This window comes from Chelonia mydas, chromosome 1 (assembly GCF_015237465.2).
Source record: "Chelonia mydas isolate rCheMyd1 chromosome 1, rCheMyd1.pri.v2, whole genome shotgun sequence".
Taxonomy (NCBI): domain Eukaryota; kingdom Metazoa; phylum Chordata; order Testudines; family Cheloniidae; genus Chelonia; species Chelonia mydas.
Window position 1 is genome coordinate 295,240,138 of NC_057849.1, and position 16,420 is coordinate 295,256,557.

The 16,420-nt window shown below is 41.1% G+C and overlaps 1 protein-coding gene across 50 annotated transcripts in view; it reads right to left on the reverse strand.

Moving 5' to 3' along the window:
• The window catches only part of NRCAM (neuronal cell adhesion molecule), a 284,294-nt gene that overhangs the window by 25,067 nt on the left and 242,807 nt on the right, over nt 1-16,420 (reverse strand). For 19 of the 50 annotated variants that reach the window (XR_005223674.2, XR_005223675.2, XR_006291724.1 and 16 more), the window contains 2 exons: nt 11,319-11,495; nt 10,072-10,107 (listed from right to left, as the gene is read on the reverse strand). Coding sequence is in view for 47 of the 50 variants with exons in the window: in XM_037888229.2 (XP_037744157.1) it covers nt 10,072-10,107; nt 11,319-11,495 (213 nt within the window). In the remaining 3 variants the exon portion in view is untranslated. Of the gene's footprint in view, nt 1-10,071; nt 10,108-11,309; nt 11,496-16,420 lie in introns of all 50 variants that reach the window. The other 31 variants (XM_043549421.1, XM_037888357.2, XM_043549348.1 and 28 more) reach the window with 2 other exon arrangements.

A 16,420-nucleotide genomic window follows, 5' to 3' on the forward strand; every position in this document is an offset into this window, starting at 1 on the left:
TAGTATCTCTAAAAAACATAAGAAACTACTACTACAGAACCTTGTTTGCATCATAAAAGTATACAAAGGAACAAGAAAGAGCTTACAACACAGGATTCCTAACTGAAATTCACGTCTTACACCTATTCATAAACGGACAAAACTGATCCATTAAAGCAAGACCATACCTTTATTCAGTTTAGAGCAGAAGTAACACCTGCAGTCTCTCCTTAAATATCACTTTAGTAAAACACTTAATTCACTAATGTGAAATAAACACCTGAATAGCTACTGCAAGAACTTGTAATTATCTGCTGCACCATAACTCTGCAATAACAGATGAACTCATTTAGGACTTGATCCAATGACCACTGAAGTCAATGGAAACAATCCCATTGACTTCAATGGGTATCAAGTCAGGTTGTTAAATTAGAGGGGCTTGAAATCTGAAATACCCATTTCATACATCCGATGAAGTGAGCTGTAGCTCACGAAAGCTTATGCTCAAATAAATTGGTTAGTCTCTAAGGTGCCACAAGTACTCCTTTTCTTTTTGCGAATACAGACTAACACGGCTGCTACTCTGAAACCATTTCATACAGTACTTCTAGCTGCAAGGTGAGAGGGAAAATTACATACAAACTCCTTTGGGATCATTCTTTCTGTAAATCTCTCAAAGATGTACAAAGTAACTAAATGATTTAAAAAACAACATTTTTACAGTAATTACAACAGTGGTTTAAAATAGTCTTTTTCTTTAAGCCACTCTTTTGGCAAGATCCTTTTCATCATACAAGTATTGAAGAGAGAAAGATTCTTGTGATAAAAGATGAGCCAATCCCTCTACCTCACAATGCAGGAGAGTTCCTTGCAATTCATTTACAGCTGTTAAATCCAGTATAATGAGGGGGTTTATTCTCATTCTCTCATGAGATTATTCCACAGCCTAATAATTTCCATGTCAGGAAATTTTTCCTGATACTGTATTTATATTACTGTTTTATTGTCTTCATTTCATCAGACTAGTTCTAGTTAAATCCCTCAGCACACTATCAAACCACATCATTACTCTTCTTCCTCCCATACTTCTTGTTTACCTCATTAAAGTTTTGGTCGACTTTTATCGTGCCTTCCCAAATCATCTCTCAGCCACGCTATACTGTATATATTACATCCCAAACCAAACCCCAACCCAAAAAATCTACATTAAAAAAGGAAATTTAGATTTCAAAATCAAGTAGTCAAAAGTTAGCAAATGCCAGATTTATTGTTGCCTGGGGAAACAGTTTTTAATTACATGATCACATACCATCATGATGCATATATATAAGGACATTAGGCTGCAGTCCTGACTCTTCCATACCCACTTTGAGGTAGCTAGAGCATACAGTGAGCTAATACTGAGCAGTCTTTGAACTTAGGAGAGTGCAGCGACTGGGACTGTGCCTGGCACTGGCAGCATGCAAGATACATAATGGTCCTTACTCATTTGCGCACTCGAACAGGGGTCAGCCACAGTCTGGTCCTTAGTATTTGTTTCATTCATGTACTGGGATAAAAGACTTACAGGATGGCAATTGTCACGATAGCACTCTTTGATGGGGGGGTGCGGGTAAAGTGGTACCTCTTTTTTTTCCTGCAATATTCTGGTCTCTCCAAAGTTGTCAATGATTTTTTAAAAATAATTGTCAAAGGAACAGTAAGTTTTTTTGTAGGTTTTAAGGGCAGAAGTGTTGATTATGGTCAAATACTTCGACCTTGTGTATATAATGGCCACAGAATTTCACCCAATAAACTTTTCATCAAGTCTTATAACTTGTGGCTGAACTAGACCATGTCTTCTAGAGATTTCTAATCTTGATTTAAAGACTCCAAATGATAAAGAATCTACTATATCACTTGGCAGACTATTCCAATCGCTAATTACATTCCCTGTAAAAAATTTGCATCTTTCTTCCTTTTTGAACTTCTCCAACTTCAGTTTAGAGCTTTTGATCTAATTAGACTGCTAGAACTGCTAGGTTAAATTCCCTCTGGCATTGGTAAATTCTCTTTGTATACGTAATTGTAGACAGTGGCCAAGTTGCCTCTGTTCTTCATTCTCTTTGTACTTTAGGTTCAATATCAACCTAGCTGTCTGATTTATGTTCAAATTCTCCACATATTCTCTCATCTGATTCTTATAAATGGTTATTTTTACAGGGTCTTCCTTGTTTACTAATTGTTCAGATTTCTTTTCTAGGTTTTTCTTACTGAAGACAGTATTTTGAAGAAAGAGTTCAGTTACACAGGATCATTAATTTTATACCCGTCCTTTTTTTAATTAATTGACATATTTTTTCATATGTTTTAGAAAAATTGGGGGGATTTGTTTGTTTTTTAAAGTCTGTCTCATGCACCATGTTCTCATGGTGTATGATACTGCATGTTACATAATACAATATGATTTCTGCAGCCTGAGGTGATAAAAGCCAGGGATCTGAGTGGTTGAACACCCAGAGTCTGTCGTAAATCTATCCAAATTCTAGCTTTCTGGGTCAGCACACCTCTAATGGCAATTAACCTTTGGCTCTGAAAACAGAGGTTTCTCAGCACTCATCACCAATGCATAAAAAACAATTGGCAGGAGCTCTGAAACTGTACTGGTGCCAACGGGTTAAAAAAAAAAAAGCTTAGTACTCTTGTGAAGAAATGCCTATTCAGTAAGAGAGTAAATGTGCATTAAATTCTGTGCCCCTGCAACTATACAATAGTGCTGTACAAGCAGTAATTTGATAGTACATTTGTGCCACAAAGAAGAAACTGGATTACTATGAAGTGAACCAGTTTACACAGGCTGATTGATTATTGTTCAGCTACCTCCAACAAACTAATCTCTGTTAACCACTCTGTAGCAGTGATATGATGCTAAAATATAGCTGGCATCAATCAGTGACCATGGCTCCAATCCTGCAATGGGAAGCACGGTCTGGAGCCCCACTAGTTTCAATGGAACTCTCTTGGGTACAAACATTCACCTGCTTGGATCTAATTGTAGGATCAGAGGACCTAAATAATAGGACCTAACTAATAATAATCTCTTTTTAAAATCAATGACAACCACTGTTTTTATTCTCTCTGCATAGCCATGTATAACGTTCAAGCCATTCACTAACACTGTTCCTCTAGATAACTAACCTACACATAGAATACACAGTCGGTAAGATTAGTAATGAGATAAAACAAAGTTTTAAAACTGAGGTGGATAATTTCTTCAATATTTAGTTCAACTGAATAGCTAATTAAATTCCCTCAGGAATGATCTAATCATGTGACAAACTCACCATCAAACATGACTTCAGATGGATCCTCAAATCCCTGAGTCCTGCAGTAGTACACTACTACTCCATGAAGAAAGTGCTGGGTTGAGAAGGAAATATACATCTCCAGACTTCTGTAGAGTGAAATTATGTTGAATATGTCTATACAACTGCATCATGCTATTTTGGTTTATTGCCCTGTTGATAAGACCTGCCATTTATGAGGCACTGTTGCAAAATTATAGGTAGATGAGGAATAGCCTCAAGAATATAAAGCAAGAAAAGATGACAGGTAGTAGATTCTGCCACGAATTGACTGGGCAAACAAAGAATTGTGTGAAAGTGAATTTTTGTTAAAAGACAGCTATTGCACAATGAAACTCATTTCCCTGTGCAACAACAAGAGTGCATTGCTTTTTAGAATTAGGAGATGCAAGTATTAGGCTACTCTCATGCTATGTGAGTTGCTGAGATGATATTCTACTAGTAGAGAGCCGCAGGAAAGTCACCTTCCTGTTACACGTCTATCTAGTTTCATATGAAAATTGTCTGATTTCTGGACCATGAAAAGTTATGGCAAGGAAGCAATGATTGCATGCTATTACCAAGAAGTCATTACTGTCTTCTCTAGTCTACTCTCCCAATTATTATGAGTATTCAAGGGGGATTTGAATAAGGAGAATGAAGTTGCCTTATTGACCAGCTCCTGATGGGTGTTCAACACATAGGGACTGGATGGAGGAAAGCATAGAGACATTAACAGTGCGTTAAATCTGGCCTCATTGATGGAACCAGTGGAAGGGAGTAATACAAAAAGATACTAGGACAGAGTTATGCAGAGCCTTGAAGACAAGGACAAGAAACTTGCACTTGATATGGCAAAGGAGGGGGAGCCCCCTGAAGGGACTGAAAGAGGGAGCAGGGAACATGATCTTAGCTGAAGCATTTTATATGGAATAAAGGAGGTAGACTACAATGGTGTCTGGGAAGCCAAAGAGAAGAAGGATGCTACAGTAATCAAGATAGGAGATGGTAAGGGTCTGAATATAGAGTTTAGCTGAAGGAAAAACAAAGTAATTAAGGCATAACTAATTTTACAGACCAAACTGTCTGACTAATCAGGCATTCTTTTACGGTTTCACAAGCTCCTGTAAAGGCAATTCCACTACAGTACTCCACATGTGAGCTAAGGGCTCATGAGTGGCTTTTTATCCGGGCCAGACTGGTGCTCTTCTCCATATACTAAATACCTCCTGATTTGGGGTCTGAGGAGAAAACAACTAGCAACAACAAGTCATATTGGAGAAAAGGCTGAGTGTGCAGGAAATCTATCTTAAGTACTTATCTTGGTACCTGAGCACTGCATAATTTTTCAGTGTATTGTCTCCTCATAAGAACCCTCTCAGGTAGGGAAGTACCATTAGCCCCATTTTTTTTTCAAATGGGGAACTGAGGCACAGAGAAACTAAGTGACTTGCCCAGTGTCAGGCAGGAAGCCTGTGAGAAAGCGCGGAATCATACTTGGGTCTCCTGAGCCCCAGGCAAGTGCCCTAACAACAGGACCATCCTTAATAAGTGGTCTCTTCTCCTACTGCAAGCACAAGTTTGCTGATGCTTCTCCTGAGATGACCAACACTCTAGCTGAAAGTAAGAAACAGGACTGCTGCTGAGAATGATTTTTAGTCCACAGCAAACAGCTACATATTGTATATGCAAGTGATACAATCAAAAAGGGGTAGTTTCAGACTCAGTGCCCACGTTATCTTTTTGCAACAACAGAAATAATATTTTAAAAAATGATCATCATTTGGGATTAATACAGAAAATAAGATACTATCCTAATGTATTTGTTTGATTAGAAGTGTTCGTATTTGATGCTAATGATGTTGAAGATTATGCAAATAATTGTGCCTCTCTGTGAATGTTAAGTCAGTATCCCATATGCTCTGGTGGTATTTATCTTGCTGGTTCCTCAAATCTCATTCTCTCTCCCTTCCTTAATGACCTATTTATATGACCTGATGATAGAAGGTGCTAGGTGGGACTGAAGTCAAGTAATTACAATGATTTATTTCCAGTTGCTTCAATAATGTATATGTATCCAGCTTCTCTGTCGATAATCTTCTCTTTTATTTCAGTAGCCTCAAGTCCAGCCAGTTGATGGATTGCAAAAGAAGCATCAATTACACATTTATGTAGTTACCTACCTCCTAAGTGCCAATATTTTATGTGGTGTGTGTGTTTTATATATGCAGTTTTTAGATGCATGCATTTTAACCAGCTGTTTCTCAAAACAAAATCACCTTTATAAGGAGCTGCATATTCTGAGTAAACAGAAGTCATGGAGAAGGTCAAACAGAACAGGGTTAGGAAAGACAAAGATCATGTAAGTGTAATTTGGAAAGTAAACCCATTGTGACAGGGTGATTTATCCAGTTAAGTGAAGACTATGTTTCCTTCTTCAATGATCTGGGCAGGTGGGGGGAAAGGCAGATTTGCATGACAAAGGGAGTGTTGAATCTCCTGCCTCTCCCTTGTTTTGTTTGGTTTTTGTTTAAGGATTCTTGAGAGTGGAAATATTGAAGGGAATGAGAGCTCAATTATGTATGGTCTGCCAAGGCTGCCTACTTGATGTAATAATCTATCCAGCCCTGAGAATCTGGTTATGGGAGTTCATATGTACAGTATATTAAGTTTGAACAATTCTTCTCCCTTTTACTTTCTCTAAATTGCTGCACTATTCTGTCTTTCTAACTTCTCACAGCAGGGTGAGGAAACCATCTCTTCCCCCAACGCTCCTTTTTTCTTTTTTCTATTTAAAAGGTCTATTTTACCTTATGTGAAAATTGCAGAGCAATTGCTTCTCTTAGTTTTGATCTAAAAAATTCTGGGATGCCTGAAGCAGTCATCTTCTCCTGACACGCACTACCATTCAGATCTGACCAATCCAGCTAGAGGTAATTTAAAGAATCTCAAGTTTAGCAATCAACAGCTAAGAGAAACGGAGAAAACAAGGATACTGTGGTTGTTTAAAAGATTAGAAACAGTAGTATAGAAACAGTCCATTTCAGAGTTCACTTCTGTTTGGAGAGACAGTAAGAGAAGTATTGGCTCAGAAGGCAGAGGGTTTATTTTGAGACTATCGTAAAAAGTTTGAGGAATTGTAAAGATCCTTAGTTTACTATAGCTTTGCTTGATTCTGCATTTTAAGGTGTGGTTCATGGGATGGAATATGGAATCATGGGACTTGTCCCGTTGACTTGCACCACAAATGTGCTTGTCTTCAGGGGGTCAAGTAGGAAAAACAAAGAATAGTTGTACTTTTCCAAGCTCTGCTCGGAAAATAAGCTCCACCCACTTGAGATGAGAAAATGAGATGCTGTTTTCAAAAGACTGTGCAGATGCTGAAAACTGGATCACATGGTCTACTGGGCTTTTGGGGCTTGGCTCTACATCAGTGGGGTTCAATGCATTGCTGGGCTCCTTGGAGTTAGCTCCTCCTTAATGGGGGGAAAAAACAAGTGTTGCTGTCTCAGCTGTGGAAACAGTTAACCATGTTGACATACCAATCATCATCATTACTATCTGAGTTAATGCCCATTGAGATGAAAGGGGCAGCTAACATTTCACCGCTGTCATTTCAGGTTGTCTGAGAACTTACTTGGATGTCTTGGCTTCTGTTATATTTGGTTCATGTTTTCAAAGTTTTTGTTGAAATCATAAGAACTAGAGACTTTTTTTCAAAGTAAGATTGAAATTAGACCCGCAGTTATACATGTGGAATCTAATTTTCCTTCAGTGGGTTTGTACAGTGGGAACTCCTTGGGACTTAGTTTATGATGACCAAGAAGAACAAGAATCCAATTCCCTTGCTCCCAGCTGTGTTGACCTTCCAGTGATAAATGGAGTAAAAAAGCAGCAAAAAGAAACTGTTGTTAAAGTAAGCTGTATACACAACAGGAACACACTTGTTGTACGAAGATACCATGTTTATAAATCTGATTTCAGAGTATAAACACTTTAAATCAAATTTGTCTGAGTCACCTGATACTGGATTAGAATTGAAGTATGTTCTTCACTAATGGACATCATTAAACATATCTGATTGCTATAGATATAGTTTCCACTGGACAATGTCTTTATATTGTCAAATGTATGAAAATGTTTGATAGGATACTGCACACCTAGGTATTTATGACTCCCATATTCTGAGTATCTACTTACTTTTCCTTAGGAAACAGGGATGTTTCATCAGAGTTAATTATGTCCTCACAGTAAACTGTATAGTTAAATCACTCATATACATAGACATCTTTACGACTCATAACTACATTAAAATGTTTAGAGCTGCTTATTGAAAATGCATACAATGGGCTCTGCTCTTATCTACTGTCTCAATTGCTTCCCTTTTCCAAAGCTATTACAAGAACTATACACGCGAAAATGCACAAAATAGGAAGGTATTATCTTCAAGAACTCTGCACAAAGGCAATGCTGTGTCTGACAAAGGGACCAGCTACCTCACAAAGGAATAAATAGAGCTGAATCCAAGGCCAAAGATGAACATGTGCCTCAAGCAATAGATCAACAATTGAAGGAAATAGCTCTGAGTGCTCAGTCATAAAATTTGTGTGCCTGAGAAAGAAAAGAAAAGGGAGACAAAGAAAGCTGTTGCCTGTATGTTCAACCTGATACCTCCTCTATGCCCTCTTTCTGTGAACAGACATATAGCAGAAGAGAAGGTCACTTAAGGTGCTGTCAGTAATCTACCTCCTATCCATATTTAATTTGTAAGTGAATGAAAGTTGACTGAATGGACAACAGTGACCAGGGTTCAGAACAAGGATTACTCCTGAGGGCATTCTGTGCCAAAAAATAAAAATTCTGCACACAATATTTTTAAATTCTGCAAATTTTATTTGTCAAATAAATGTGGAGGCTCCAGCATGGCATTGGGGAACAGAGGCCACTGGCTGCACAGAGGTGGGAGATCACTGTGCAGCTCCTCTCCCTTCCACCCCCAGGACATGGACTCAATGGTGAGGCTGCACCCAACCCTGACACAGTGCAAGGACCGGGCCTGTTCCAGAAACACCCCAGGGCCCTGCCCCTCTGTGTGGGCAGGCAGGCTCAGCAAGGCAGGATCCAAGTGTGGAAGGCTTTAGTGGGGGGAATGCAGGTGTGGGTTGAGAGGGTTCTGTGTGGGGCAATCTAGGTGCAGGCAGCTCAGTAGTGGATTCAGTTGTGGGGGGATCTGGATGCACAGGGGGTTGTTGGGGGGTTCTGGGTGCAATGGTAGTGGGACTCTGCAGGGGGGGTCCAGGTGAAGGCAGTTGGGTCTCAGAGTGGGGGGATAGAGCTCAGCAGGGGGGTCCAGGTGTGGGGAGCTTAGTGGGGGGGGGTCCAGATTCTGAGGGAGTGGGGATCCAGGTGCAGCTGCTTGGGGCTTGGTGGGGTGGGGATCTGGGTGTGGGTGACTCGTCGGGCTAGTCCAGGTGCAGGGGGAGCGGGGCTCATTGGGGGGAGGTTCTGAGTGCGGTGGGGGTGAGGTTCAGCGGGAGGGTCTGGGTATGAGGGGGTCTGGATGCATGGAGGTTGGGTGGATGGGGGTACCATACTGGGATCCCTCCTCCTGCAGCTGAGGAGCGATGCGTGCAGGTAGCGGGGTGATGGTGGTGGTGGTGGGGAGTTTGCAGAGCTTCCTGCAGCAGAGGGAGAAATCTGGGGGTGCCGTGCAGGGGAAGAGGAATTCCTGTCCTCCCGAGTCCAGCCAGGACTAGGAGCTGAGCCTGGCGCAGGGTAGGAGCCACCAGCCGGGTCTTTCCCACTGCCCTACAGTGATTTCTCTCTCTGCCAGCTTCCCTGGGAACCCAGAACATACTGCTCGGGAGGGTCGCATGACCACTCTTATTACTTCCCTTTGCTTCCCCATCAGAAAGTCAGCAGAATTCCCCCAGGAGTAAAGGATGTTCCTCTTCCCAGATAACATAAACTTGGCAGCATAGGTGCTAGAACAGTTTTTATAGTGGGGATGCTGAAAGCCATTGAACCAAACTGTAAACCCTGTATGTGATGGAAACCACTTCAAACCAGAGGGTACAGAAGCACCCCTAGTTTGAGTACCTATGCTCGGCAGAGTCCTTTCAATATCAGTTGTTGGGTACATCTACACAGCAAGCAGCAGTCAGTCTCAGAGCCCAGATGGACAGACTCAGGCTTGCGCTAAAAATAGCTGTGTCGGGGCCTGGGCTGGAGTTCAGGCTCTGAAGCTTAGGCAGAGGGATGGGGCTTGGCTCCAGCCCTCCACAAATCACTACACAGCTGTTTTTAGCACTGTAGTGCAAGCCCTGCAAGCCTGAGTCTGTCGAGCTGGGCTCAGAGACCCCGCCGTGGGCTGTACAAACGTACCCATAAAGGCTCACCTCTATAAGGTAGGTAAGCTTGCGGGAAAGAATGCCTGTTTACCCCATGCTAGTAAGAGGGTGAAACTGCGCCTAGACCCTGAACACACAGGACAGTGCTATACAACTTCATAATGCAGAGAAAGAATTAGACTTTGCTGAAGTAAAGCTAACAAATTCCTCTGGAACTTTGTAGCAGAATATGCAAAATATGTAGAGTGCATCTTTATCAGAAAGGCAGCCTATTAAATAAACCGTTCCCTCAATATCAATTAATAGTTAATACAACAAAATATAGGCCAGTGTTTTCTCTCCTTACCAGCAGAAATTTCCCCATTTATAACACCGCAAAAATCCACACACTTACAAAATCATGCAGAGTTTTATTTTACCTTTGCCTGCACCTAGAGCAGGAGGGAGAATACCAGCTTTAATGGGGGAAAATAAAAATAGGACACTATATAATTAGATACAACACCAGAGGGAACATATATATAAATATAAATTGTCATAAAAGCATGCTGTAAGTGAAATGTATTAGATCAATGGAGTAAGAAATTAAATACATACTTATGCTGAACATTGATAGATTATTCTAAAAGTTAATATACATGCATTTATTAATCTTTACTGTTCATGCTTGTTAACATTCACTTTTTTAAAAAAGTTACATTTTATGATATAACCAGAATACACCTACTAGATCTACTGAGTTTCATACCAACCAATTTATATCAGTTTCAACAAACTATAAGCTTACCAAGTATGAAACAAGTAAATCTAAAGCTTGCAATAAAACAGAATTTAATATTAGAGGTGTGCAAAATTATCAAAGGCCACATCACAAAGTTTCCAGAGTGATTTTAATGATTTAAATTGAATTTCCATAATATTTTTAAGGATAGCACTCCCAACAGAAGAATTCTGTACCAGATCCTGAATATAAAATTCCTAAAACAACATAAGCTTGTAAAGAGATACTCTCACTCCTAAATTAACACCAGACTCTTTAACTGGTGACCATATACTGGGCTAGTCTTGGTCTTAGCTGTGGTACTACATTTACAGTACACCCATGTTCCTATTAGGCCCATGACAAAACGTTTAGACTACATATAAGTTATTGTGACTTAGAGATTTGTATTGTTTTAGACTTTATAGATTTTCTACTAGCCAAACTGTAGCAGGCAGCATTTCATGACTTTATCACTGGACGAAGGATAATAACCAGAACAAAGTATTTTACCTGTGACCAGAAGAGGTCATGGAAGCAGAATAATATAGATATAGTATAGATGACTGGGGGAAGGCACTTAAGAGTATGTAAAGTTGCATGAAATTTTGAAAGGCACAGCCTAGCCCAGAAAAGCAAGTAGCCTAGATCTTCTAAGGAAAGTGATATACAGATGTGGCTTTTTATACCAATTATTTTAAGTGTCAGTTGTAGTAGAAAAATTTTGCACATCTTTTCTTTAAAATCTGTTTTAAATAGTTTATATTAGTACACACTAAAACTAGGTATTCACTAGATAATTTTTAATAAAGATTGCTTCAGCAAGGAAAAAGTACTAACATTTTGAATAAAACGAGTAGGATTCTTTAAACTTAAATGGCCTTTCTTTATACATACCCAGCTTACCTTCATCCATAATTGTTACTGCTTCCTCAGTTATTTGACTTCCAGATCCAACTGATGTTTGTGCATAAAAGTAAAACTTGTATCGTGTGCTGTAATTTAAATTACTTAATATCAAGCTGGTCTCGTTTGCAGGAATTCTGATCTCTATCAAGGGGCCTAATTCATGAGTGCTGTTAACTGTCATTGTGAAAAAAGCATAAAGAGTTAGATGGTTTATCTTTGAATATTGAAGATATTCAACTATATTACAGTTGTGTAAATTAAAAACTTTTATAACCAGGTACTGACCTTCTTTTCAAATTTCTCTACAGTGCTGTTCATTTTCAGATTCCAGAAATGATAAATACCGTAACTTCTGCTATCTGACTTGCTAAATCAGCTATATGCTGGACAGAGGCTAGGCTTGCGTGGCTGTGTAATGGGGCATAAGGTCCAGTTTACTCCCTCCTGAGAATGGCAGGGAGACAGGGAGGTATTTTTACCAGTAAAAAGACTAAGGGCAACATTTTCCAAAGCACCTAAGTGACTTAGGAGCTTAAGCCCCATTTTGAAAAATGACTTTGCGCCAGATTTTCAAAGGTATTTAAGGGCCTAGGGATGAAGATAGTTGTCTAGTGGGATTTTCAAAAATGTCCACGTAGGTTAGGTGCCTAAATGCCTTTGAACAATCTGACCTTCAGGCACTTAGGAGTTTAAGTCACTTTGAAAGTCACTTATGAAACTGGGACACCTGTGTCATTTCTGAAAATGGGACTTACGTGCTTTTGAAAAATTTATCCTAAAAAACTAATAAAAGCTAATGCATATGCTAAACTAACTACCTAAGAATAAAACACACCAAATGTTGGGACAAAAATAGTTAAATGATTGCTAACTGGTGCCAAACTACTGCAGCAGTTCAACAGAAATTGAGGCAGCTGGGAGTTTTTTATGTGGGAGGGACATATGGCTCAAAATGGTTCTAGGTGCATCGCCTGAGACAAGTGCATCCCAACGGCAGGGCTGAGTGAGAAGCAATCTTGGAATGAATTCAAAGTTAAGATACTTTCTGATATCAGTAGATGATTATGTGATTAAAGGTCCTCATTACTGTCATTATTGAAGCACACATTTGTAATTTATCAATAGTCAAGTAAAATACGTATTTTATACATATATCTAGTGCATTTTTATTTTAATACTGATAAATTGCCCACACACCCACATGTATTTCACAGTCAAATGAACCCCATACTGTTACCAGGCAGAGAATAAAATATTCCAAATAGGACAAGCATCATGTTGCCACTAGGGTTTTTTTTATATTAACCATATTTTACCTGAACATTCAGAAACTGTAAATATATGAACATATGTGAATGTTATATATGGTCCAACAGGTTTTTTATTTTTTGACAACTGATCCATGCTTCCTTTCAAAAGATAATAAAAAGGTATGTATGTGCAATTATCAACTAAACAATAAAAAAACACTCAGATGAACCTGCAGCTAGAGTCCCTCAGTACTGACATCTTTCATATTACATTAGCTATGCAGGGTCAGGCGTAGGCTGTTGCTCTAGGAGATATCAGCAAAGAAAACTCCGGCTGTACATGAAGGAGTGTTTGTGATGCAGCAGATGGAAGTCTTCTCTTCACATTGATAATGAATTAAATATGCCTTTGGCAACCTGGAGTGCTCAACCAGGACGAAGGATGGGGTGCACAAGGTGTTTGAGATGGCCAAGTGGCCTGCAGACCAAGTGCGGGCACAGGAAGAACTCATGCCAGTTGCTGTAACCCTCGCCCCCTCCTGCCAGGCCCTCTTTCTGATCCCCATGCTTGGAGGGTAGGGGGGTCAGGGCCCCTCCATCATAGTCTCACAGCTCCTAGGGTAGAGCTGACCATCTTTTCTGGCTGCCGGAGCCTCATGCAGCCATGTGGGGTGATCTGTGGCATAGCCCCCCTCAATCCCAGCTGTGGGGACCCCCAGTCTCCCTCCAGAACAGTTCGCGAGGGGGGCAGGGCTCCACTGCCTCCCAGCTTCTCTGCCTCAGCCCCTTCGAATCCCCCCTTAATCAGAGACTGAAATCACCTGGCTTGCCCAGAACAGCCTGCCCTGCCCTGGAAGTCCTGGCCAGTTGCAACCTGCAGGTCCCCACTGAGGAGCTCATCACTGCTGCCAAGTTTGAATATGTCAGCCTGGGCCTTTCCCACCCCTAGGCTTCTAACCATGCCACCTCCTTGCTCATCATCAAGGTGCCCCTCTCCTGGGGTCTGCCTCCTGCCCCAGGGCAGGGTGGGGTCATGGGTGCTGCCCCCTGCTGTACAGGTTTCTCCCTTCACTCTCCTATTTATCTCTTGCCAAGCAGAGGTGGCCCCCCAGAGAACTATATATTTTTATGCAAAGACACGGCGGACTGCTTTGCCTGAGGAGGGTGACCAGCTCCCGTTCTTCCCTCTCAGGGTCAGGGTCCCCTTGCCTCTCGGCAGTAGCCAGTGCCACAGTCAGACCACTGTGGGCAGGGTCTCCCAGCACCCCGCCCCAAATCACAGATGCCAGCCATGCACATGTTTGTACGCACATAGTAAAAGTGGTCGTTACTTTTCAACTGTACTTGAAAGACAAACAAAATGACTCTTAGGGGCTCAGTCTTTCAGAAAATATATGAAACAGTTCCAGACCATTTGTAGTCATGATAAATCTGAAAATTTTTGCAAAATTATATTCTGCCTACCTATATTCCCCATACGCATCAACTGGGCAGAGTACTTTCTATCCTGTAAGTGTTGTGTAATGGTACCGTGTTCTGTTAAGCCACTGTTGTTACATTTTATCACAGAGCTCTCTGCTCTCCAGTGGTGGATGAAGTGATTACTATACATTTGATAAAAAGAAAAGGAGTACTTGTGGCACCTTAGAGACTAACCAATTTATTTGAGCATAAGCTTTTGTAAGCTTATGCTCAAATAAATTGGTTAGTCTCTAAGGTTCCACAAGTACTCCTTTTCTTTTTGCGAATACAGACTAACACGGCTGTTACTCTGAAACCTATACATTTGATATATGTTAGTATAACATCAATCAGTTAGGAAATTTTATAAAGGGATCCAAGTGTATGATATATGCTACATGTCAGATATTTATCATGACCATAGCAGAAAGCTCAACTGTATTTAGAGTGACCAGATGTCCCGATTTTATAGGGTTAGTCCCGATTTTGTGGTCTTTTTCTTATATAGGTTCCTATTACCCCCCATCCCCGTCCTGATTTTTCACACTTTCTGTCTGGTCACCCTAAATATATTTATTAGAGTAACAATACTGTATTTCTGCTATCATTTATAAGAATTACATTGCGCCCAGGAGCCCAAGGCAGTGTCAAGCACATATCGTACATACAGAGAAACAGTTCTTGCCACAAAAAACTTAACATCTAATTTAAGACAGAAACATATGAAGTAGATGTGACAAATAAATGGAAGGAATGCAGGGGGGAGGACAATTAGATGGATGAGCACAAGTCCATGGGGCTGGATGCGCTGCATCCAAGAGTGCTAAAGGAGTTGGAGGATGTGACTGCAGAGCCATTGGCCATTATCTTTGAAAACTCATGGTGATCGGGGGAAGTCCCGGACGACTGGAAAAAGGCTAATGTAGTGCCCATCTTCAAAAAAGGGAAGAAGGAGGATCCTGGGAACTACAGGCCAGTCAGCCTCACCTCAGTCCCTGGAAAAATCACGGAGCAGGTCCTCAAGAAATCAATTCTGAAGCACTTAGAGGAGACGAAAGTGATCAGGAACAGTCAGCATGGATTCACCAAGGGCAAGTCATGCCTGACTAATCTAATTGCCTTCCATGACGAGATAACTGGCTCTGTGGATGAGGGGAAAGCGGTGGACGTGTTGTTCCTTGACTTTAGCAAAGCTTTTGACACGGTCTCCCACAGTATTCTTTCCAGCAAGTTAAAGAAGTATGGGCTGGATGAATGGACTATAAGGTGGATAGAAAGCTGGCTAGATTGTCGGGCTCAAAGGGTAGTGATCAATGGCTCCATGTCTAGTTGGCAGCCTGTATCAAGTGGAGTGCCCCAAGGGTCGGTTCTCGGGTCGGTTTTGTTCAATATCTTCATTAATGATCTGGAGGATGGTGTGGATTGCATCATCAGCAAGTTTGAAGATGACACTAAACTGGGAGGAGCGGTAGATATGCTGGAGGGTAGGGATAGGATACAGAGGGACCTAGACAAATTAGAGGATTGGGCCAAAAGAAATCTGATGAGGTTCAATAAGGACAAGTGGAGAGTCCTGCACTTAGAAGGAAGAATCCCATGCACCCCTACAGGCTAGGGACCGAATGGCTCGGCAGCAGTTCTGCAGAAAAGGACCTAGGGGTTACAGTGGAAGAGAAGCTGGATATGAGTCAACAGTGTGCCCTTGTTGCCAAGAAGGCCAATGGCATTTTGGGATGTATAAGCATTGGGATTGCCAGCAGACTAAGGGACATGATCGTTCCCCTCTATTCGATATTGGTGAGGTGTCAGCTGGAGTACTGGGTCCTGTTTTGGGCTACACACTGCAAAAAATTGGAAAGTGTCCAGCGGAGGGCAACAAAAATGATTAGGGGACTGGAACACATGACTTATGAGGAGAGGCTGAGGGAACTGGGATTGTTTAGTGTGCGGAAGAGAAGAATGAGGGGGGATTTGATAGCTGCTTTCAACTACCTGAAAGGGGGTTCCAAAGAGGATGGATCTAGACTGTTCTCAGTGGTAGCAGATGACAGAACGAGGAGTAATAGTCTCAAGTTGCAGTGGGGGAGGTTTAGGTTGGATATTAGGAAAAACTTTTTCACTAGGAGGGCGGTGAAACACTGGAATGCGTTACCTAGGGAGGTGGTGGAATCTCCTTCCTTTGAAGTTTTTAAGGTCAGGCTTGACAAAGCCCTGGCTGGGATGATTTAGTTGGGGATTGGTTCTGCTTTGAGCAGGGGTTTGGACTAGATGACCTCCTGAGGTCCCTTCCAACCCTGATATTCCATGATTCTATGGATTTGAGTCATTCAAAAGTTTTTGGTTTTTGAGGGGTTTAGTTCTAAGATGTAAATAAAATAAAAATCTTGA